The sequence below is a fragment of the Plodia interpunctella genome, chromosome 21 (assembly GCF_027563975.2).
Source record: "Plodia interpunctella isolate USDA-ARS_2022_Savannah chromosome 21, ilPloInte3.2, whole genome shotgun sequence".
NCBI lineage: Eukaryota > Metazoa > Arthropoda > Insecta > Lepidoptera > Pyralidae > Plodia > Plodia interpunctella.
This window is the reverse complement of record NC_071314.1, coordinates 6,520,876-6,546,325: the sequence shown is the minus strand read 5'-3', so window position 1 is coordinate 6,546,325 and position 25,450 is coordinate 6,520,876. Positions and strand designations below refer to the sequence as shown.

Below are 25,450 nucleotides of genomic sequence, written 5' to 3'. Positions count from 1 at the left end.
TGCCATTAGGAAAAGTACGTTTATTCCACAAAGTAAAAAAAAAAAAACAGTTATTCTAACACAACTAGTTGTTCTTTTATTTATTTCTGTAAATATCTAAAGCCGGCTCCACACTATCACCGAACTCGGGACAGATGCCGATGAAAATGCATGAACATTGTGTAGTTTGTATGTGTGCTGTTTTTTAACGTAACAAAAAACCAGCGATGTAGGTATACCGAATCCGAAGTTCAGCGAACTAGGCCGCGATAGTGTGGAGCCGGCATAAGGAACTTTAAGGCCCCTGTTACACAAGCTAATAACTTTCTGATTGGTTGAGTTTGAAGAAAGTATTTAATCCAGACATTTTATAGTCTCAGGGGGTTTACCATCATCTCTTAACGCGATCCACTTTACGACCTAAACTGAACGGCATCACAAATTCGTCCCATCGACTTAATTTTTAGTATGAATGCGATTCATTTTAGGTACCTAAATTGAACTGAGTTGCATTGGAATCCTTCTGTAAAATATGGTTTGGTAGGCCTGCAGATCATTTTTTTATTTAGTTGCATTTTGTTTTAGTGGTTTGTCTGTCTATTTGAAATATTTAGGGTACATATATACAATGTGAATGCATACACAATACACATACACTAATAATAACATATGAATGTACCATTTCAGCAGCCCCTGATCCTCGCGTCCCCTAGTTTTATGGCCCAATTAGCCAAGATTATATCTTCCTTGGTGTGAGCTTTTGGCCCGCTAAGAGTCTGGTAAATTTTCCTTCAAATCCGCCATAATCGCATCAACATTAACATTACACACTGATTTATTTTCCTCATTTTTAGTAAATTTCCTGCCAGTGTAAGCGAATTTCTGTTTGCTATTGGTAAACCTAAACTTTGGGTCTGCACTTTCGCCATCTATCTCCATGGAGTCTTGTTTTTTCTTGTGCTTTTTCGGTTTTTTGTTTTTCGGTTTTTGTTCGAATCTAAAATCTTTTGGCAATTTGTGGATTTCGACACAGTGAGTTAGTCTCGTTTCGGCGTTCATAAATTTCTCCTTGCAATCTTCGATGTAGCAGCAATACTGAAAGAAAAATTAATGCACCTTGCAAATATACGGTAAGTATTATTATCGTTTAAAATTTGTTTCATAAAAACTTTAAAGTCAATACTATATTCATAAACAAATTAGGTATCCCCTAAGGTATCTGGTGTAAAAGCAGCCATTCTCTGCACCAGATAAGACCGGGAGCGGAGGTCATAATTCCTCTCATATCGGCTGTACTATGCCCCAGTTCAGCGATTAGGCGTTTCGCGGCAGCGTCACTGTCTCCACAGAAATAGATTTCAATCAATCAATATATTTATTTGCATTATCATATCGAGTGTGTTACTGCTAACATTGGTGTCAGATTTAATTCAAGTCGCCTAAAGGACATGACTTTTACGACTCCTTACCGCCATCTAGTGGCAAGTAGTCGCATACACACTAGTCTAAACTAAACTGTCCACCAATGTGCAGGTTTCCTCACGATGTTTTCCTTCACCGGAAGCAAGTGGTAAAACTACTATATATGATTCAGATACAAACTCGTATGGCACAAGTAGGGTACGAACGTGAGATCTTTCGATCCACAAGCAGGTCTTAACCATTACACCATCACCGCTAAAATTTTATTTGCCTCAAACTTTGGTAGGTGTTATAATTAATATACAATATTCCATATATTTTACCTCTTGACAATACATTTTTCTGACGTTCTAAATTGTTTTGAGTCTTACCGAAGGTTTCTTCTCGGCCATAACAGCAAAGAACGAGTCGTGACTCTCCTGTATATGCAGGTCAAGCAGATGCGGGGACGGCATCACCTTCTTGCACTGACTGCAAGTGTACCGATGGCAGGAGTTGTAGTGGCTCTCGAAGGTTAGCAGAGATTCTGATGAGAAACCGCATCCCGGGATGTTGCATGTAGATGTTATACTGAAAATAAATCGATAATAAAAAACAACTATTTGTATAATGGTTCCGTTTGTTCCTTTTGAGATACGGAACCCCAAAAAACCAGTCTGCATGTCGACTTTAGTAATTTTTAAGAGGGTTTTTTGAATGCATGGTTATTTTATTTGTTATCGTAATCCTAATAGGTATAATATAGTACATAATGGGTACCTTTTATGTAGTAAATATATATTTCTTCTCTTTAAAAAAAATCTCAAAGCCGCCATCTTGGAGTTTGTAAACACCAAAGTTTAATTTTGGATGTAAAGTAAGTTAATAATGTAGGATATTCTGAAAGTTATACTTACACTTCGTGGCATAAGTCTTCATCATCCTCGTCGTAAACGCCGAGTCTGGGAAGCGGCGGATCACCGCTGAACAATTTATCATCTAACTTCCGCCGCCCAGTACCGTATTGTTTTAACTTTTCTAGAAGACTCCCGCCAAGGTCCATAATCAACAAATACTAAAAAAAACAGGTTTTTTTTAAAGAAAACAAAAGACAGAACAGTGATATCAATGACAGATTTTATATTCTGTTGATGAATTGGACATCAATTGAAAAAGGTATATATGTATATTATATATATATATATATATATATATATATATATATATATATAGTATAGCGGTAATGTGTGCGATTACGTAGGAAAACAGTTCTGGGGGCTTACCATCATCTCTTAACGCGATCCACTTTACGACCTAAACTGAACTGCATCGCAAATTCGTACTTACCATCGACTTAATTTTTAGTATGAATGAGATTCATTTTAGGTACCTAAATTGAACTGAGTTGCTTTGGAATCGTTCTGTAAAAGTTGATGGTAGGCCTGCTGGGATGTCACAACACAACTAGCGAACCTCTTGGTTCATGAGAAAATCTTGCTCTTTAGGGTCAGTGGAAGACATGGACACGCATCAGACAAAACCTACTGAATGGAGTTTAATTCGGTATTGTATGTAGGCTTGCTAAACTGAAAACAATTGCGTAAGAATAGATCCGGTTTTATTTATACGCCCGGGGGCTTATTATCATCTCTTAACGCGATCCACTTTACGACCTTAACTGAACTGCATCGCAAATTCGTACCATCGACTTAATTTTTTTTATAATTGCGATTCATTTTAGGTTCCTAAATTGAACTGAGTTGCATTGGAATCGTTCTGTAAAAGTTGATGCCTGCAGAACCCTATTTTGAAATTAGTATAGTAGTTTTAATATAACATATTATAGGAAACATGATAATGAAGTTAATTCTTCCTCTATTTAAGATTGTTTTGTATGTATACTTACATAATATAATGTAATCGAAGAGTAAATAAATGCTACCAAGGACATAATGATACGACGTCATTCTAAAGATAATATTGTTTTGTAACAGCGGTGTATATGTATTAATATGAGACGTAGAAACACCGGAATATGTTCCATATGGAATCTTAATAGTGATCGTAACATCCTGTGTATCACTTAACTTGCAACGAAGTTGGTTAATTTATACAGGGTGTTAAGTATATACTTGTGTATATTCGAAACAGTGTTGCCAGACTTTTTTGCGTAATTTTTTTACTTAGTAAGTAATTATATTAAATATATAGTCAAATAGTTTGTTCATATTTTTAGTAATTTAAATTACCTATATTATGCATTATTATGTGGCCGTCCAAATCAGGAGGGACCATATTGCGGCTGGCACTTAGGTCTTTACAAAACAACGGACGGCAATAAATAATTACCTGTATATTATTTAGAGTTATACCGGCTCCACACTATCGCGGACCAATATGCCGAACTTGGCGGAACGGCTTACCTACACTGCTGGTTTTTCATTGTACACTATCGGCGAACTCATCCAGGATGATTCTACAATCGGTTAAAGATAGTGTCGGAGGTCGATTTTTCTTTTTTTTTTTTGTCCGAAATCGTAGCCTTTTGATCGGTTATCGCCACAACCTTCGGTCTCTACAATTTGGTCTCGCTTTGACTTCAGTATTATAAACCGTGACTTGATATTTAAAGCCGTTTAGGGATCCACGACAGATTATACAATTCCGTCCGAGTCCGAACCGAACGATTTTTTAATCTACAGATTTTGTATCTACATATTAAAAAATCATTCGGTTCGGACTCTGACGTTATTTCCCGATGCCTAAGTACTATTTCAACACTTATGGAAGGTTGAATATTTAAATTAGCTCGATCACCATCTCATCCTTTTCTGCCCACAGTTGAGTAAAGGCCTCTTGTTTACGACCAACCCTCTTTATCCGTATACCGATACCGCACATTATTTAGACATAGACGTACTTTTTCACATGAGGAAGATCTGTAGTCCTCCGTTACGCGCCAGATACAGACACAGTCCATGATACAGATGGTTGGCGTAGACGGAAAGAGGCCCATACTTAGTAAGGTATGGGGTATCATGGGCCATAGTTAATCCATTCCCATACAAATAATTTATATGTAATACTTGGTCGGTCTGTCACCTTTCCACGTTGAAAGAGCTGATCCAATGTTCTCAAATCAATAGGATACAACGAAATGTTTTACGAAAGACATTCTGAGTCTAGGCAATTATCGTATGCGCAATAACACCTTTTAGTCATTATTTTTTTTAGTCAATACAAAAAATGTATTTTATGTGTATTATTGTACCTAGATAAGAAGATTAAAAAACATTTATTTGTTACCTACTCACTATATATAATATTATAGCAATATAATTGTATATTATACCTATTACAGAATATTTTTCCAAGATTACTTACTTACGGAACCAAAAAGTCGTGCACGACTTGGACTTAACCTTTTTTTGTATCGGAACGGTACTTATTATCTATATGCTGTTAGATACGATCTACTACAAGTCCAACCTACAACACTTGATTATTAGGTTCTAAGTTGATCATTCGTTTCGTTCCAATCCAACGTTGACGATGTACAGTAGCATCTCGTGTTATATCACGTAAAGTTGTGTAATTTATTGTGTCAAGTTGAATGAATTTGTGATATAATAATACATTTCGTATTTTTTGTGTATAGTTGTAACCAATTGTTAACTTTTATAATGGATTTGAGACAGAGAAAAGTAAGTTGACTTATATTTTATTGCTTTATTAGTGCCAAGCCAAATTAATTTATTCTATGTGGATTTGCAATGGCAACGAAGTTATTTATTGTGCAATAATACCTACTAACCTATAAAATAAGTATTATATTGTTATGTATAACTACAATAGAAGGAAAAACGATACGATTTAGAAACAAAAAATCTTTACTCACAGTAAATTACCAATAATTAAATTATTAGATTCGTTTTTGTTTTGGTTTTTTAACTTTTCATTCACATTCACCAATCAAGAGGTATATAGAGAATAGTCATCCACACATTCATTCACTCGTTTTAGGGTTGTGCGTGCGATTGCATCTCGATTGCGTATTATCAGTATAGCCTCTAACATTATCATACTATGTTACAACAGTGATGATTATTTTTGATCGTATTCATACTATATTATTTATTTGTAGATTCGTTATACATGTTTTCTTATAAAAATCTATAGGATATTATATTTTTTATTATTTTGTAAACTACTGAAAAAGAAGTTGACTTTAAAATATTTTCCCTGTCTTTACTAATACTACTATAAACTAAAATATGATTTGTCTCTTTCTGTCAATTCCAAATATTAGAAAGTGGTATAGTGACTATTTCCGCAATGGAGAACTTCCCACAGCATTTCCTGACTGACCGGACAGAACGCAGGGCCTGCGCATTTTCGTCTCGAAATTTTCGAGATCGGCGCATCACTAGCCCCGACTATGAAAATGATGTAGGTATTATTTGTTTGACAGTGACAATCAATGTCATCTATCCAACCACTGTTTTCGTAGGTTTTTTTCGTCGTGAAGGGTTATATATGATTGTTTGCTTCGGTCTCTAAAATATTTACAGTTTTCATGAAAACATTATGATAAACAACAGTTTTTCAACTAACATAAGTATTATTTAAAAGTTGTTTTCCGGTTGTGATGTTAATTTTTTCTCGATATGGGAAAATTCAGTACCACATACAGGTATTTAGAAGTGAGTATTCCCCAGATCATTTTAAATTTCTGCTCTTCTCAGTTGCTTTGCCTTGAATTATATTTCATGATTATAACCAAATTACCTACATTACTAATATTACTATAAGGTTGTGCGTATAAAATTGTTTATGTCGGCGTTTTATGTGTAAATTCTTTGGTGATAATTATCATGAAGTCAATGATTTCAAACCAAAGTTAATTGGTTTTAATAAACTCGGTCTGATAAAAAGCGTTTTTTGCAATTACCACTTCATTGATTTTTTCATGGCTTTATGTTCAGATTAACATTGTGAAATTATTTTCTATAACATACAAAATATCTTTATTACCCATAAAAATCGATTTCTCGTACTTATCGAATGCAAATCTCAACAATTTCCCTTAAAATAAACCCAATGTCGTAGTTTCTGAACTAAGAGAGTACCCAGTGGTCTCTGATGAGATTTGTATTACTACTATCTTAGAAAGAGTGTTCCATGTTGATGTCTAATTCTGAAAAATGTCATAACACACAAAAATACGCTACATAGTTACTGAAATAAAGATATTTGAGTTTGAGTTTGAAATAATGATGGCATCTGGGAGTTAAAGCAACATTAATTTATGTTTTCTTTAGGGATACCAGTGCAAGCACAAGATATGTGCTGCAATTTGGGAACTAATTAACCCAGTTTGAGTATTAATTCAGACCGTTTTGGGAAGTTATAGTATCTTCATAGATCTATATTCCTCATGGCTAAGGGTTGTGGTCAGTGTATAGAGTGAAACTACTTGGCGCTATTAATGTAGTGGTTTGCCATTGCCTTCTCCATTTTACACATGATTTGATAATAAACCAGAGTGCAGGTTTCAACACAACACCGGAAGCGGTGGTCAATGAAAACTACTATTAACGAGTCAGATTGTCACACAGACTCATGTGGCAAGAGTAGGAATGGAACCTGGGACCTTTCAGTTCACAAGCGTCTTAACCATTACTCAACCACCGCTTCTAAAGTTATAGTATGAAAACTTGCAATAGGCATAGTTAATATACCTGATAAAAGTTGTAGGGAAATTAGTCGTCTGATTTACATTACTGATTATATGTTATCTGTATATCTAATTATGGTCTTGGTATGCTAAAGATACTTCCTTATCTTCATTTGTGTAACTAGTGAAACTATTGCTTTCATGAATAAGAAATTATAAATTTGGATCATGTCTGTTGGAAAAGATTTCTATAGAAATTAGCAGCACCTTTATGTATAGTTTTATCCTTTGAATTTTTGGTATCATGCATATAATTTAGTAAATAAATAAAGTATGTGTGATAGCGCATTATTTCGAAGGTTACACGCTAACCAATAATGCGAGCGAAATTGTATGTACTTGTTTGTTTATTTCTATTTAACACCATAAAACTAGCGAAAGCGGAGAGTGGAGCTCTCGGCATTGAGTGGGTCGTGTTTTGCAAAATATGAGCAGTGTGAATAGGCGCATGCTACGTATTACCTGCCCACTCCATGTCTTTATTATTTTTTACAAGCTTTTATTTAGTTTCATCTGTCCCGATGTTTGCTTGTTTGTCTGTTATCAAATCTTGCAAGTTGGACCTACTTCCAATTGTCCTAGAGAATTAAAGTTTCCCACGTCGCCTCAAGTGCCATAACAATGCATTATTACGATATGCATGACCTGATGGTGCATCCGGGGTCGGCTCCCAATGAGGGAATGGTTTACAGCACTGACATGGGTTTTTGTTAGGCGTTAAATGTCACAAGATCTCTCTGATGATAATAAAAGCAAAAATGTAATTTTTGTTTTATTCTTGGATGGCACCAGGCTAAATAAAGAGTACTAAATTCTGTTGCGATGCGGCCCAAAACACCGAGTCATGAAATTGTGTAAAGATGAAAATCTTTTTGTTTCCAGTTAAAAGATGATACCTCAGCTCCACATATCAACGTAAGGTCTAGGATATTGAAGCAGCCGCGTCGCTTTAAGAGAGTATTCATCCTCCTCATAGTTTTAGTGCTATGCGTCACTTATTTCTTGGGTAAGTGCATTATAATTAAGTATGTATTGATGAACTATATGTTTAGTAACTAGTTTTGTTTGCATCTACATAGACTTCTTTGTGATGATTGTCTATGATCTTTGGACCTTTCATAGATACAGAGAAGTCTTATCTATCAACCTTTGGGTTGATTAACTGTTAGATAACTAATTGCACCTAGCATAGTACAAGAGGCAGATTCTCCTGTACTTTATATTGTACTAGCTTCGCCCCAGGGCTTCGCTACCGTTGGAAATTCGGGATAAAAGGTACCCTATATGTTATTCCAGGTTGTATTCTACCCGTGTACCAAATTTCTTAATAATCCGTCCAGTGGATTTTGCGTGAAAGAATAAAAAACATTCATACATACATCCTCACAAGCTTTCGTCTACCTATTTATAATATTAGTAAGATATTAGATAGTAAACTCTGTCACAGTCAACATCATATTAGATTGAACGTTTGGTTTTCGGATCAATATCTGAAACTAATCGTTGCGCTGCAATTTCACGATGTGTGGTTTTACAAGCCCGGCCGGTCACGCGGTGTCAATATTATTGTTTATCGTTTTGTCTTGGCATTCGCTTCAAGTATGCATTAAAGCGAATCTTACATTACTCGATATCATTTTTACCTTCTGCGTCTCAAATAACTAATCTTTCACTTTCGCGCTTCATTATTACTTAAAACACGAGTTGAGTCAGTCGCTCGGTGACCACAAGAGGCTTACCATCATCTCTTAACTTAACGAGATCAATTTTACGACCTAAACTGTACTGCATCGACTTAATTAGTATGAATGCGATTCATTTTAGGTAAATTTGACAATCTCGGTGGCGCAGTGGCAAAGTGCTTGCCTCTGAACCGAGAGGTTCGATGTTCGGGTTCGATGCCCGGTCGGGTCATGATGGAGAATGATCTTTTTCTGATTTATCTATATATGTAGTTGTTATAAAATACAGTATCGTTGAGTTAATATCCCTTAACCATAACACAAGTCTCGAACTTATTTTGGGACTAGCTCAATCTGTGTGATTTGTCCTAATATATATCCTAATAATAATAAATTGAATTGCATTGGAATCGTTCTGTAAAAGTTGATGGTAGGCCTGCAGGTCGTTATTAACACGTCCCGAAACATCCGAAGTGTGAAACGTACGCCCTCATCTTAAACGTTCTAAGTTTAATGCCGGCTAAATCTCTATCACTATCGGTATATCTCTAGCTCTATAGGTGAACAGTAAGCCAACATTTGGCGATATCGACGTACCGTACATTGCTGGCTTTTTGTTCCGTTAAATAAAAACTATCACACTCACTACGCGATGTTCGTTCCTTCTTCGTCATATAAGTTCCTCTATAGTGTGTAACCGTAATTATTATTAAAAAACTATCTCGAACTAATGATGTCATTGCTAGCGGTCTTGTACCACCTTGTATCGATTCTCGCCAGCCGTCAACTCCAAGGCTCCGTATATTTTTGAGAACCACATCTTTTCAGCAGTATTTATGGCGCTTTATTGGACGACGGCCTGGGTTGACCCACGTAAGGTCTCTTCATGAAAACAAAAAGTTAAAAATGCTTTTATGAACTAGTGGTGTAGTTGTACGAAACCGAACCTGAAAATTTTCCTACTAAAATAAAAACGGTGGTTTAATGGTTAAGACGTCTTAAATCCGTCAGAGAATCTGTGCCTTCTGATGCCGGCTATCTAAGCCGGCTATACTCTATCGACAAACAGTACGCCAAACTTTGGCAGCGCATACATAGACAGTGCCTACCTATATTGTTGGTTTTTATTAAGGTAATAAAATGGTCACTTACAAACAACGCAATGTACGTTGATTCGCTTCGGCATCTGTCTGAGTTCGCCAATAGCGTGTAGCACGGGAATCATCTAACCACGTAGTCACAAGCTACTGGACCATAGACGCAGTATAGGGGTGCCACGTCTGATTGCATCGTCAATAAATGTCAGGGTCGCTAACTTGCGTTCAGTCTGGCATGTACTCGTAATTGTAATCTATATATATATATAGATTACAATATATATACACAAGCGTTTTTTACTAATCAACGTCCAGCCTAAACTAATAATAAGAAATTTGAGCAGTAGCTTTAGGTTATTACGTAGTGTTATAAGAAAGGAATGTTCAAAATTCGACCCCTGAAGGGGTAAAAATTGGGGGTTAAGTTTGTATGAAAAATAAAAAATTGCCATAAATGATATGCAGCAAAAATAATGAAACCCGTGTTTCTGAAAATTTGACCTTTAGGGTAGTTAAATGAGGGTGAAAAGAAATAATGAATAATCCCATACAACATTTCGGTAACTAAAGATATGAGTAGACAGCGGTAAACACCATTGAATTCACGTTGTTACTGTTGATTGTTGATGGTTCGAATTCTGAACTTCAATTATTTTGAATTAAATCTAATTATCTATAGAGGGTGACTTCTGAGAAAGATTTATTATGGTTTTACCTGTGGTTTTACTCGAGCGAAGCCGGGACCGACTGCTAGTTCTGTATAAAAGAGATTTCGCGATACATTCTTTTCAATATATTTATTATCCAAGTAGTCAAATCAGATATTTTTTTTAATATTGGAAACAATATATTTTTGCGATTTCCATTCATGAACTAAGCAAACTAAAAATTGTTTTCCAATAATTACTTACGAATATGATGATTGTAGGTATAATTGTATTACGTATAATTATACGTGTAGGTATAAGGTTAGTGCTTGTTTGAAACGGACAATAGGTATGTGATTCCTCCACTAGTTTTTTTGTATTTTTCGGTAGCCCTGAAACATATAAATTGATTATTCTAGTATCTAATATCTATCCTTGCTTTGCCTATAAAAGATTTGTATTTACATTTCGATAAATGTGAATTTGTTTTACCTGTATCATCATGTCTAGACTCTCAACGCCAAAATAATTGCATATCATGAAGTTTTATCATAATGATGCGATACACAAATATAAAATAAACACACCGTGTTATCGATAAACTTATCGTCGTGATTAAGCATATAACATGAGGCATTACAAAATTACTATGTCACTAAATAGTATAGAACAAATTCGTTTTGCCGCTGTCTGTCTGTCCCCATGATTTTGATGCGGTTTTTTTTAATAGATAGTGTGATTACTGAGGAAGTTTCACGTGTACAATTTACTAGCTTTTGTCCGCGGAATCGCCCGCGTTTTTTATTTTCCGGGATGAAAGGTACCCTATGTCTTTCTCCATAGGTCCTTCAAACTACATTTAGGCAAAATTTCAAGAAGATTGGTCCAGTAGATAGAGTGTGAAGAACCAAACTTTTATTTCACATTTTTAATATTAGTTAGGATTTTGGTTTTACCCGAGCGAAGCCGTAATGGGTAGCTAGTTTAAAAAAAAACCTATATGAAACATCATTAATTAGATACGCCTAATCATGATGACCAGGAAAGTATGAGGTAGTAAGAATTCGTTTCGGTGTTTAAGTGATGACTGTTTACTGATAATTTCATTGATACCAGCTCATGACCAGGCAAGCATGAATAAGTAAGAATTCGTTTCGATCATTTCTACTAGTGGTCAAGTGATGACTGTTTTCATTGATCGATCAATTTACTCATGGGCCGGTAGCTAATTATATGAAAAATTATAAATAAATATAAAATAAATTTATTTCAGGTAATAACGTAAGTTATTACTTATGTTATCACCTGAAACATTTTTTATCACTAGCTACGCTTCGGGGCTTCGCTCCCGTGGGAATTTCGGGATAAAAAGTACACTATGTGTTATTCCAGGTTACATTCTCCAAAATTTCATAACAATATGTCCAGTAGATTTTGGGCGAAAGGCCTATTTACACGATTCAATGTGTCGTTTTGTGTCTTTTAGGCTCTTCACACACGGAGCTAATAACGCAAATTTTCACAGCAGCGGGGTATGATGAAAACTACACCCCTCTCCCCCCGTAGGCATTTAAGGGGAAAGTCAAACATGATAAGCGCTATAACGAACGGGTTACCCCTTCGAAAGAGTTAGCCATATCATATGTTTCCAGTATAAATAAAAATTAGTACTAATGATAAATAAAAATTAGTACTAATTTTTATTTATCATAAAGTTATATCATCAAATAACCTTTATATATATATTAAGGTAAAGAGCAAGGTAAAGAGTCACCGTTCGTAATATGTACATATTTATTACTGTGGCAAATTATGTATACAGCCATAGTGAATTCGCACGTGTAATATAAAAAAAATCTAGTATAAATATTTTTAAATTTGTACACTATACTCTTTGCATGAAATAGATAATGTAGAACTAAACTATACTACAATAAAGAGTACTTAGTATATTTGACACAAAATGTTTTTGTGTCTACCAATACTGTATAACAGTTAAAAGGTCTTTGCGTTTTAATTTCAAAAACAAATGAAGCACTATATTGTACTTAGTAAACATTTATGTTGAATATCCCCATTGTTCATAAAAATATGTAAAGCATAGTTTAAATTAAAAAATGTTTTGTCACTATCGCACTTAATAATATTTGCTATTGACAGGAAGAGACAAAACACACTTTAATGTTTTAAATTTTAATGAATAACTATATTTTTGGACGTTATAGTAGCATCCTACTATAACGTCCAAAAATATAGTAACGTCCTAAAATAACTAACGTGATGACGTTAGTTAGCTATATTTTAGGACGTTACAGCCAGTCGACGTTAAGTGGATAAAAAACCAGAATCTAGGACCAGACATTAATAAGAAAAGAGCGAGGAAGTTGTTGATCAGCAGTGAGAAATGTTACAGCAATTTTTTTTGTACACACGTTTAGTTTGGATGCCAATGCATTATTTATGATAAGCATGGCCTGATGGCGCACCCAGGAGCGACTTCCGACGCGGGAACTACTCAACCGTTTACTTTATTTTGTCACGCATTGAATGCATTAGATCTCGCTGACGACAATAAAAGTTTGTGTCAAAAATTTAATTGTTAAATGAATTTATATAAAGCTATTGCAGCGGAAAATATAAAAGATTTACTTGATATGCGGTCGATTTACAGTCGACCGCATATCAAGTTACCCTCGATTATTATGCCGCGGAAATAGGGGCGAATTTGCAATAAATTTGGGTAATTTCATGTGCTGCCAACTGTACATATATTATATAATCCTATCATCGCACATAGGTCGATATCGAATATGTAGCCGGTCGAAAGTAAAATTTCAAATGCAGCGGTACGGTTACAAATGCATATAATACAATCTATACTATTATTATAAAGAGGTAAGCGTTTGTGAGTTTGTATGTTTGAGGCGGGTAATCTCCGAAACTACCGAACCGATTTCAAAAATTCTTTCACCATTAGAAAGGTACATTATCCAAGATTGGTATAGGCTATATTTTATCTCAAAATTCCCACGGGTGCGAAGCACCGGGCAACATCTGGTTTTTAGTATATTACTAGAAAAGAAAGAAACATATCTCGTTAATCCACTTCATTAGTAGAAATATATGCAAATCCTACTTATTGCAAATATTTTTATTGAAGTCGAAACGTTATAAAATAAATATTGGACCGCCTGAATCCGTCAAATCAACCTATGTGCATCGTTTAACTGCTAATTACTAACGAAGTAGGTAAACGCAAACGAGTGTGTTTTAATAGTAATTAAATTAGTCTTTTTATAACAGTTTTATCACAAGTGCTGGTGTGTAGAATTTTTTAAGAAAAGATATGAATGCTGTGAATTTTTCACTTTATATGAATATGTTTATATTTGAAAGTAGGTTGGATATTTTATCACATATATTTATTATATTTCATATTTTATTTGCATATAAGTATTACAAGTGTCACACTAGTAATATGTTCTGTCACTCAGACATTAGGAGCATATAACATTTATTTATGTATTTTTTTCAGTATTTCTTTTTTCTCACATCTCAAAAAAAACGCTCTTCTCTTCAGTATGAAGAAATCCCCTTCGGGGATAAGTCCACCTTTGTACGCGTGTCTTCTTTTATACTGCTTTCTCTTTTTACAAACTTCGTATAGCATCACTGTAGTTGATTGCAGTCTAACCGTCTTATTTATAAAAAAAAAAAGTTAAAGCATACTTTGCTAATGTATGTATTGTCATCATCGCCCTATACTATGTTTGACATGGTCAGAACGAGACAAAACATACTTTAAGATTTAACTTTTTCTATGTATAACCGTCTATAATTTTATGCTTTCATGCCTTCTATTCCGCTCTCATTGAAACCATAACCCACACGGCATTTTGTCATCTGGCCAGTCGATCGAGACTGCTCCGCGGTGTCGTGTGTCCGTTACCGGTTTTAACCGTCAGTGTTAATTTAAATTTTGAATTGCGAAAAATGAATTCGACCGCGATGCACGTGATTGGTTCGATCATGTTGACAGGTGTGTTGTAGTTTAATGGTTTAGTGCGCAAGGAAGTATTTTTCTTTTATTTGTTACTAGTGACCACAGAAACCAAATTTAATGACAGAAAGACCGATAAAGACTTGATTTTGTTTGTGCATATTTACGAAGTATTTAGAGATTAATAATGTAAATAAACAATTCTAAAGTTATATTTTTACTCCTTCCCCGCCAAGACGTTCTTGATTTTATACAAATTCATTCGAAATCCATCTAATTTTCGCATTATTGAGTAATAAACATACACATAAACTTTCGCATTTAAAATAAACAAGAGTTTGGCTTTGGCATGTGGATTTAGTTTGAATGGCAATGCATTATTGTGATGGGTAGATCCATAATCCTTCTGATCAAGCCACAGAATCGCCTCTCAAAGAAATAGTTTACTGCACGGAAATTATTTTTATTTATCTCGTGTTTCATGAAACAAGTTCTCTCTGACGACATTAAAAGCTTGTGCCAAAAATTACATTAAAAAAAACTAATTTTTATACTTGGTACGACCCTAACAAGATCTAAATTGTCTCTTGAACTTGGCATGATCAGCGAACTACAATGAATCAAACAATTAGTAATTGTTGTGAAAATTTACCAGAAAAATTAATGAGACGTTGAAATTTGTAATTCGTAAACCGTAATTAATGTTATGCCATTTGTGCTAAAGTCGTCAACTTCGTAACAGAATAACGGGAAATAACACAAATAACACCTGTTCTGGTCTCAATAAGAAAACAACATACGCCTTTGTTTGCGAACAAACGTAACCACAGAATCACTATCACTACATACTACATACCTAGTTATAAAATATAAATAAATATATTATGATCAATCACACAGATTGAGCTAGCCCCAAGGTAAGTTCTTGACTTGTGTTATGGGTTACTAACTCAACGATACCATATTTTATAACAAATACATATATATATATATAACATCCAAGACCCGGGCCAATCAGAAAAAGATTATTTTCCATCGTGACCCGACCGGGGATCGAACCCGTCCCGGGTTCGATTCAGTGGCAAGCACTTTACCACTGCGCCATCGAGGTAGTATAAAACAATCGCTTCCCGCTATCTCTATATGTATATGCTTAGAACTTTAAAAGTACGCAACGGATATTGATGCGGGTTTTTTTTTAAAATAGATACTGTTTTAAGGTTTAGGTACAAATACATATATCTAATTTATTATGGTTTCACCCGAGCGAAACCTGGACGGACCGCTAGGTTGATATAAATAAAATTGGCATAGCGTATCGTCGGCGGCTGAAGAGGTTACATAACCCGCATATGACTCATATTAAATTATAGACAACCTTCCTCAGAAATCACACTATCTATTTAAACAATCCGCATCAAAATCAGTTGCATAGTTTTAAAGATCTAAGCAAACGTTAGCGTCATTTATTATCTTAACGAGATAATGGTAATGAATAGCAGTGTCGTTTTCAATAAATAACGTCATTAGCAATTACTAGAATTTGAAATAGTAAAGCAAACAGTGGTCGAAGTGCGTTTGCGTTTCACTTCTCACGGTCGAGTCGATTCACAGTGAGCCGCAGCTAACCAATAAATAAATAAATAATAATAACTAAATAAATATATTAGGACAAATCACACAAATTGAGCTAGCCCCAAAGTAAGTTCGAGACTTGTGTTATGGGGTACTAACTCAACGATACTATATTTTATAACAAATACATATATAGATAAACATCCAAGACCCGGATCAATCAGAAAAAGATCATTTTCCATCATGACCCGACCGGGGATCGAACCCGGGACCTCTCGGTTCAGAGGCAAGCACTTTACCACTGCGCCACCGAGGTCGTCAATCACATTGCAGTGTGGTTGTCGTCGCGTCACAATGGCGTAATGTGATTGGTTAGCTGCGTCTCACTACGAATCGACTCGATAGTGAAAAGTAAAATGCTAACGCACACTTCGACGGTCTGTTTGCTTCACCATATCCTTATATATGGTTGAATGAAAGGAAGAAGATAAGAAGAAGGATAAGTCCTTACATATTATAAGACAAAGTTTTCTGCCGCGTCTGTCTGTCTGTTCGCGATAAACTCGAAAACTACTGCACGGATTATCATGTAGTTTTCACCAATAGATAGTGTGGTTCTTGAAGAAGGTTTAGGTGTATAATTTATTATGTTTTTATCCGAGCGAAGCCGGGACGAGCGGCTAGTGAATAAATAAAGATTGTTTCACGCATTACTCTCTGGCTATAATATTACAAGCTATACCTGTAATATTATAGCCGGCATTATTTCATCGTAATATAATAATCATAATTTAAGTGTAAGTTCATACGCTCAGGCAACATATATTTTGCTGCGGTGTCTTGAGTAAACTTTAGTGCAGACGCCATATTTGTTTTGTTTTGACTTAAAGTCAAGGTCTTTCTCATGATACAATAAGCAATTATTGATCTTGTCAAGGATGATATGCGTGCTAATAATCTGACAACTAGAGATGCCGACGGCCATGCGAAGTGGAGACGAAAAAGTAGGAAAGCGGACCCTGGGCTCGACGCTCAACGGCTGAGGAAGGAACCGAAAACGCTTCGAGAGGCTTCGATATAAAATATGGATTTTTCTCTTCTTTTTTTTCATCTTAACTAGAGATCTGGAGACCGGCGTGTTTGAGAATAAATATCGCACCTTTTATATAAAATGACTTGTCTCATGGCCATATGAAATTTGAAGGCAAGCGAAATCTCGATCGCGAGATTTAGTAAAGATAATTTTATGTATTACTAATATAATTTTGAGATAAAAATAGCCTATAGCAATCTTGCATAATGTACCTTTCTAATGGTGAAATATTTTTTAATTTGGTTCGGTACTTTTGGAGATTATCCGCCTCAAACATACAAACTCTCAAATGCTTACCTCTATATAATAATAATAATATAGATGAATGCTTCAGTATGACCAATTAAATAATCATAAAATGTTTCTAGTGACGTAATTTCAACATACTTAAATTTAGTTTATGACGCAAGAGCCTTATTATAAGCATGAAATGATAAAAAAATACTTTTGTAACCTTCCATTTGTATGTTTGTTTGATATAACTTTATTGCACTAAACAAAATGCAAAGAACAGATATTAAATTGTAGAACTAGCAATGACGAACTTATCCCATGAAGGGATATCTTCCTGTCAACCAAGTTTTTTTTATATAATTAATTAAAACACACTTTGTTTTACTTAATTAAGAAAAAAAAAACCACCAAAATCGTTTTCAGTAAAACGTAAACATTCAATTTACATAATTCAAATATATTTTTTTCATAATTTCCAGGCATGTTCACCGGCCAGTCACAATGGCTGGACGGCATAGCAAAAACCCTAGGCTACGAGAGCGATAACCACTACGCTGTCATTATTGACGCTGGCTCGTCGGGGACCAGGGTTCTGGCGTATAAATTTAGAGTACCATTTACAGGTGGGTGGTAAAAATACATCTCATTGCCTTTCTGTTTTTATTTTCATTATTTGTCTTTTTGTATGGCATCGTACTTCATATTATGGAATAAGCTATATGAAAAAGGTAATATTGTAACATAATTTCGTCCGAAAATATTTCTATAGGTCTGTAAAAACTTAGTTGTCAAAAGTTTGTCGTTCCTTAATTTAGATTTTTTTTCTGTATTTTCAAACCGCTGACGTCCGGACGGCATAACAAATATTTTTTTATATTTATAATGTTTTTTTTTGTTTCAGTATTTGGTCAAGGCGACTTGGACCTGGTGGAAGAATATTTTGAGCAATCCAAGCCGGGGTTGTCCTCTTTTGCGGATAATCCGGAACAGGTAATCATTTTATATGCATACTAGTTGCGCCCCGACGCTTCGATCCCGAATTGTGGGATAAAAGTACCCTATGTGTTATTCCAGGTTATAATCTACCCGTGTACCAAATTTTTTAACAATCCGTCGAGTAAATTTTGCGGGAAAGAGTAACACTTCTTATATCTATCTATCACTTCTTCTGTATTCCTCTACTTTTTTCTACAATATTGTTCTTCTTCATTCTCATAACGTGCCCATATACTATGTAGAACATGTAGTTTTGACGACCTCGGTGGCGAAGTGGTAAAGTGCTTGCCTCTGAACCGAGAGGTTCCGGGTTCGATCCCCGGTCGGGTCATGAGGGAAAATGATCTTTTTCTGATTGGCCCGGGTCTTGGATGTTTATCTATATATGTATTTGTTATAAAATATAGTATCGTTGAGTTAGTATCCCATAACACAAGTCTCGAACTTACTTTGGGGCTAGCTCAATCTGTGTGATTTGTCCTAATATATTTATTTATTGTTTATTATTCATCGAATAGCGACCCGTCCCGGCTTCGCTCGGGTAAAACCATAATCTATACTATTATTATAAAGAGGTAAGCGTTTTTGAGTTTGTTTGAGGCGGGTAATCTTTGAAACTATCGAACCGATTTCACCATTAGAAAGGTACATTATCCAAGATTGCTATAGGCTATATATTTTATCTCAAAATTCCCACGGGAGCGAATCACACTAACTCTTAAAGACCGCATGAAAATCCGTACGGTAGTTTTCGAGTTTATTGCGAACATACAGACGCAGCTGAGGACTTTGTATTGTAATATGTAAGGATATAGTATAACATAAATCGACGTATTTGTTATTCGAATGCCTCGTAAATTGTAAATTATCGCGAATTATGGCAAACAGCTTACTTGAACAATAGATTTGTCTGTAAACCAACTATATTGTTTTGAATATGGTGTGGTTGATTGATTATTAGGTAAACATGAGACCTTTATTGCCCAATGGGATTATATTGGTCTTTCCGATAATATTGATATTAGTTTTTGAAAATGTCTTCGTCCGCGTGATTCTAATATTGTTAATAATAATCCTTACATATTATAATATCGTTGCGCCCCGGGGCTTCGCTCCCGTGGGAAATTCGAGATAAAGAGTATAGTAGTTATTCTAGGTTATATTCTACCCGTGTACCAAATTTCACAACAATCCGTCCAGTAGATTTTGCGTGAAAGAGTAACATACTCATACATACATCCTCACAAACAAAGAAGTCCCAGTGGGTTGAACTAGTTATCTTTATGAACGCGATAAACTCAAAAACTACCGAATGGATTTTTGTGCTTTTTTACCAATAGATAGCGGTTACCTGGTTTAGGTAAATAATTTATAATGGATTTTTATTCCGAGCGAAGCCGGGACGAACCGCTTGTTATCTATTTTTTATAATGTATTTAAATAATGTTTGTATTGAGCCGAATCTGTAACGATAGAATGTCCTCAGTCGCAGTATATGATATTCGCAAAACATTATATATAAATAAATAAATAGACTGGAATACATTCTTTCGCATTTATAATATTACAAATGGATGGATTTTTTAATTCTAGGGTGCCGATACAATAGTACAATTAGTAAAAAAAGCCGAATTTCTCATCCCACCTGAAAAACGTAGAGTAACTCCGCTCCTAGTACGTGCTACAGCTGGCTTGAGATTGTTACCGGAGAAGAAGGCGAAGGGATTGCTGGATGAAACATACAGAGCTATTTCCAAGTGAGTTTAAACTTATTTTCCAAGCAGTAGAGTTCAATTTTTATCAGAGGTACATAGGTAATTCAAACTCGTCTAATTCTGCCGCCAAACTGCTGTTCAAGTTTAAACGGTGAGAGGTAGTGTAATTATAGGGTACTGTGGCAAAAGATCGTAGACCACAAAGTAGGCTACGCGCGTGTGTCACCCCTGGTGTTACAGTCGTTGATAGGCTGTGGTGACCACTTACCATCAGGTGGGCCGCATGGCTGTTTGCCTGGTAGTATATAAAAATATATTGTTACTATTAGTGTTTTGTGTTTTCAGGTTAGGTTTCGACGTTAGTGCCAATAGTGTTTCTATAATGGATGGATCAGACGAGGGCATATTCATCTGGTACACTCTTAATTTATTGCATAGTAAGTGTTTTTATAAACTTCTTTGCGTTTTATGATCGCCTGGTATCCGCAATCATTTGAGTTTTGTCAATTTGTAACGTGGCAGCTTTGTATTTTTAAGTTTGTAATACCAGGCGATCATGCGAGGCAAAGAAGTATACAGCATATATACAAGTATACGTATACACTATGTATGTTTGTAAAAGATTCTTTTCTGAGAGTATTAGGTATGTTTTACAGTTATCAAATTTGAATTACCTATGTGAGACAATATTTGATTAAAATACAGTACAAATAATATTTATTTAGCACCATAAGTACACAAGGATATAACAGTGTTGGGAGCTGATTGTACATATAATATTATATCGCGTATACCCATGGTTATATCACCACATATATTGCAAATTTTTATATAACTCTCCGTATTAAAGTCAGCACACACAGAAAGCGGAGGCGGGGCAGTGTCGGTAGAAAATCGTGTCGGGCGAGGCGGTCGTGGTGCGGGCGTCTACACATTGCCGCGTGTAGCGGCGGCGTTGCGGCGGCGTTGCGGAGGCGTTTCTGTGCCTCGTGTGTGTAGGCGTAGTCGAGTTTTTATTACCTTTTTGAGCTATTTCTTCTCACATCTTACGACTTTGTTAAAAACATGTTTGTAACCTTTTGCACGGCGATACATCGGATGTGATTGATGATAATAAATTTTTGCGGCAAAATTCATTGTAAAATTTGTAAATAAATATTCTTTATCTTTTGTATTTAACTATCACTACATATTAGCAATTTTGTAAAAAAAAATACAATTTAAAAACTCTGATAGCACGTCTTCGCACCGCGTCAAGCCTTTGTATGTAAAATATCAAACTAATTCGAACACCTTAACCTCTATACGCCTTCACTGTCTGTGTGTAGCAAGCTTTAGTTGTGAGTGGGTTAAATTAAAATACAAAGTGCTTTGCCATTTATATTGTACAAATTAGTTTTTTTCTTGATCGAACTTTGCAAGATAAATTGACCCACTTGCATACGTTTGAACTGAAATTTCGGCTACAATACACCTTTATTATACGTAATCAAAATTTGCTGTTAATTTAAAATAAGAAATTGGTTGATTGTATATATTTTTTAACTTTAAGAACGGAATTTTTCATGTAATTAAATTTTAAAATATTAAATCGATCGACTGATTTATTTCGCAGATTTAATGGGAGAACAAACGATGGCTGCCTTGGACCTCGGCGGTGGGTCCACACAGATCACTTACCAACTCTCGGACAGCCACAAGAAGTCCTATCCTGAGAAAGATCAGTACATCGTCAATGCTGGGAGCAACATTACTCTCTACACACATAGGTAAGTTTCAGGAATACCAGCCGAAGTACTAGGCGGCCATGAACTGCGAGGAATATAGAATATTGTCATCGATTCGTCAACATCCATCTCTTCGATCGATGACAATATTCTATTACCAGGCGGTCGTGAACTGTGATTCTACTAGCAGGCGTTTATGAACTACGAGGAGATATCGACGGAACGAACTTTGTGAGCGATCGATGCCAATACTCTAGTATGTTGTCTGACATTTATTGTCTTTTGTCAACTTTTTCAAAAAAATATTAAAGAAAGTAAGAAAGAAAGAAGTTAGAAAAATCTTTTATTTGATATAATGTAATAAACAAAAATTATAATGAAAACTATACACATTCGAAAAAAATGTGATTGTTACACAATTTAATGTAACAAAACAAACTCCAAAACCGTATGTACGTATGTAAACGAAGTATTTATTTAGTGAATATGGTATTAATTACAATTCATTAATGCCATCTAGTACGTCGAAACTTCATACAACTCCTGCGTTGTCTGTCGACGGACGTTAAAACGACGGAGCGTCACTGAGCAATGAGGCATGGCTCTTATGCGGCGGTAATTAAGCTTGATTTAGTTTATGTTGTATGTCTGTTTATCTCCACAGTTACCTGAAACTAGGGCTGCTGGCGGCCCGCTACGGCATATTCCTTCTAGAAGCGGGCAACAACAAGAATACGACAGAATTTACGTCTGTCTGTCTGGAGCCCATACTCAATAAGGAGCCGTGGACGTATGCCAATACTCAGTATTATGTTAGGTGAGACGAATAATTTTTTTAGTGTATGTTGTGTTCTTTGACATTTTTATGTTTTCTAAATATTTAAAACTGGAAACAATACAAAATATTGAATTTTATTCAAAAAATCATACGGTTTCCACTTTTAGATTTTTAACTGTCCCTTTCTCGCAAAACTGAGTGTTGTATTGATGTATTATATAACGATTATCGTTAATAGTTAATAGTCGAGTCTATGATAGGTGTGGTGTGTCGTCACACACACACCTATGATTAAGTCAATACAAAGAAAATTTTTTGAATGAATGAATAATTTTTAAGTCATCAACACTCATATTATATGTCAGATTTTGATGTAAATTGTCTATATCCAGTGGCGCCCCCCGCCGGAAGGATTTGGCACGAGACAAGGTGCTGAGCCAGTGCCACGCTGTGGTGCGGCGCTACGTCATGCACACGCTGGACTGGGAGCCCAGGGAGCAGCCGCGGGGCTCCGTGGCGGCCATGTCTTATTTCTATGACGTCGCCGCTGACGCCGGATTGATCGGTGAGTTTTCCATCCCACTTATATAAGGCGATAGTTGGTTGGTATGTTTGTTGTCTATTTCACGCTCGAGCGGCTGGGCCAATTTTTTATAAAATGGATCCAATCTTAAATATGGTATTGAGTTACCATACGCGCTTCCCGTAGGATTCGGACAAAAAGTCGATAGTCAAGCCGTTTTGTAAAGTAGATGGCGCCACTGTGCATAAAAAAGATTTTTAAAATATTATAGGGTAACACCGTTCCGGGGTGTTCCTAGTACATACATATGTCCTTTTTTGGTATTTCTTTAGGACTACATATTTGTATAATCTGCTCCTTTTTTATACTACCAAGCAGGCAAATAGGCATGCGGTCCACCTGATGGTAAGTGGTCACCACAGCCTATTGGCGCTTGCAACACCTGCTTGGCATGTCACACGAATAAAACACAAAATCCGTCCATTTACACGTGAAATCTCAAACCAATTTTTTTTGCTATTACAATACCGAATAGAAATTGGTTGATAAATACCCGATATTGTCAACAAAGCGCCCTCATTTGTTTTCTACCCTTTAATATTATACATATCTTTTATTTCTTTCAAAAAAGAAAGAGATGTGCTTATTAGAAAAACATGATAAGAAACGAGACAGAGCGCTGAAATCTTTTGTCCCTCATCACGTGCCTAGCCCATTCTGCCACGTTGTATGCCATTAGCCTGATTGGGCCGAGAATATGGAAATCTATCTGACCTCGTTACACTCGTCTGTCGTCTGTTTAGTTTTTTTGGTCTTAGATCGCGGCATATTTTTCAGACGTTATGAATGGCGGCACAGTATCAGTAGCCAAGTATAGAGAGGCAGCGCTCCGTGCGTGTTCTGATGATAACGTGGAACAACCGTGGGCCTGCGTGGACCTGGTCTACGTGATCACCCTACTGCAGGACGCGTATAAGATAAAGGACAACGAGCCGGTATCGGTGAGTCTAACTTCCTATTACTTCATGTTCTCCTGGTGTGAGCTCATACTAGCGTGGAGAATAATCCTGCGTGGACCTGGTCTACGTCTGTCTATAAGATAAAGGACAACGAGCCGGTATCGGTGAGTCTAACTTCCTAATACTTCCTGTTCTCTTGGTATTAATTTATACTAACGTGGAGTAACAGGGGGCTTGTTCTACCTGGTCACATCACATTTTTGCTCAACGTTTGGTCAATTTTCTGAAAGACGATGTCGAAATATGGAGGAAATTTATAGCATCAGGTGTATTGGTGCGCCGAACTTTCTATTACTTCATGTTCTCCTGGTGTTAATAAGCTTCTGGCCATTCATTGTGACAACAACTGTAACAGCTAAAGTATTATTTCATGCAGGATTTGTATGAAAGTCAATGTGTCTCCTCTTCTTCCTGCTCTCCTAATAGATACTAATATTCGCACGAACTAGGTATCTTCAGGTGGGGTCTACGCCATGCAGCGGCTATTAGTCCACACCTTATTGCCAACAAATCTGCTCCTCTCTCTTTCTAGCGTAATGTGAACTCCTACAACGAAAGAAAGAAAGAGACAAATATAATCGCTAAATAACGTTGACTTCTTATTGACTGCAGATTATAATCAAAACTTTTCTTTACAGCTGTTCAAGAAAGTGCATGGTCACGAAGTGTCTTGGGCATTAGGCCTCGCGTACACAACTGTCATGAATCGCATTGCCGCTGCTGCTGCAGCTGCTGCGTAACAGTGAACCCTATTTTAATAGCCATAAGGTACATTTTAACATAGATCGATACCTTCTAGGAAATATGGCCCAGTCACTGTTCCAAGATTTTGTTATGTTTTAAGCGAAGGTAAGGTTTATTGGAAAGATATACATGTTATTAAATTAAATCACCCATTTTAATTTTTAATTATTAAATTAAAATGGGTGACTTATTTAGCTCCAAGAGCTACAAAAAGTGGCTGGCCCATCATTGTTAGAAGAATTTTAAGCCTACGTTTCACTACTTGCTGATAGATCTAACAGATAATTATATTAACGAATAAAATATCTGGTTGAAGAAACTATTCCATTGGTTTATTTTCCTCGATGACTAGAGTACAATTTCGAAATATCCGTCATATTAAATTGTGCATCAAAGATAAAACTGTAGACGCAGACTGCCCTTGTAAAAGTCTGACACGATTTGGGGCAAAAGATCGTTCAGTCTCGTTTTTATTCGTGTATTTATAATATGCGTTTCTCTTG

General features: G+C 35.8%; 2 protein-coding genes and 1 long non-coding RNA gene across 8 annotated transcripts; 1 reads left to right on the top strand and 2 right to left on the bottom strand.

The window, feature by feature from the left end:
- Positions 1–5: 5 nt before the first annotated feature.
- l(2)k10201 (lethal (2) k10201) lies at positions 6–5,396 on the bottom strand. Of its 3 annotated transcripts, none has more exons than XM_053761234.1 (4): positions 5,279–5,396; positions 2,298–2,455; positions 1,773–1,971; positions 6–1,074 (listed from the first exon to the last, which is right to left on the bottom strand). In XM_053761234.1, the coding sequence occupies exons 2-4, from the start codon at positions 2,441–2,443 to the stop codon at positions 748–750; spliced, it is 672 nt and encodes a 223-aa protein (XP_053617209.1). In that variant the 5' UTR covers positions 2,444–2,455; positions 5,279–5,396; the 3' UTR covers positions 6–747. The 3 variants fall into 3 exon arrangements, with proteins under 3 accessions (XP_053617209.1, XP_053617211.1, XP_053617210.1); XM_053761236.1 differs by lacking the exon at positions 5,279–5,396 and adding an exon at positions 5,195–5,213; XM_053761235.2 differs by lacking the exon at positions 5,279–5,396 and adding an exon at positions 3,730–4,013.
- NTPase lies at positions 4,879–25,087 on the top strand. 4 transcript variants are annotated; one of them, XM_053761230.1, is made up of 11 exons: positions 4,879–5,084; positions 8,000–8,123; positions 17,925–18,068; positions 18,347–18,435; positions 20,035–20,198; positions 20,502–20,593; positions 21,772–21,925; positions 22,548–22,700; positions 23,054–23,226; positions 24,022–24,185; positions 24,842–25,087. In XM_053761230.1, exons 1-11 carry the CDS (start codon positions 5,064–5,066, stop codon positions 24,941–24,943), a joined length of 1,380 nt encoding a protein of 459 aa, XP_053617205.1. In that variant the 5' UTR covers positions 4,879–5,063; the 3' UTR covers positions 24,944–25,087. The 4 variants fall into 4 exon arrangements, with proteins under 4 accessions (XP_053617205.1, XP_053617204.1, XP_053617206.1 ...); XM_053761229.2 differs by lacking the exon at positions 4,879–5,084 and adding an exon at positions 5,882–6,083; XM_053761231.1 differs by lacking the exons at positions 4,879–5,084; positions 8,000–8,123 and adding an exon at positions 13,908–13,938.
- On the bottom strand, positions 9,551–10,909 carry LOC128679178 (uncharacterized). The gene is made up of 4 exons (XR_008405725.1): positions 10,808–10,909; positions 10,612–10,652; positions 9,952–10,150; positions 9,551–9,681 (listed from the first exon to the last, which is right to left on the bottom strand). It is a non-coding gene; the product is annotated as an uncharacterized LOC128679178 (long non-coding RNA).
- Positions 25,088–25,450: the final 363 nt, after the last annotated feature.

What these genes read in the sequence shown, in the direction of transcription:
- NTPase (XM_053761229.2), top strand. Translation starts at nt 6,048, where the DNA reads ATGGGAAAATTCAGTACCACATACAGGTATTTAGAA. An exon ending in ATGCGTCACTTATTTCTTGG is followed by an intron (nt 8,124 to 17,924) that starts GTAAGTGCATTA and finishes CATAATTTCCAG; the next exon opens with GCATGTTCACCGGCCAGTCA. An exon ending in AATACTCAGTATTATGTTAG is followed by an intron (nt 22,701 to 23,053) that starts GTGAGACGAATA and finishes GTCTATATCCAG; the next exon opens with TGGCGCCCCCCGCCGGAAGG.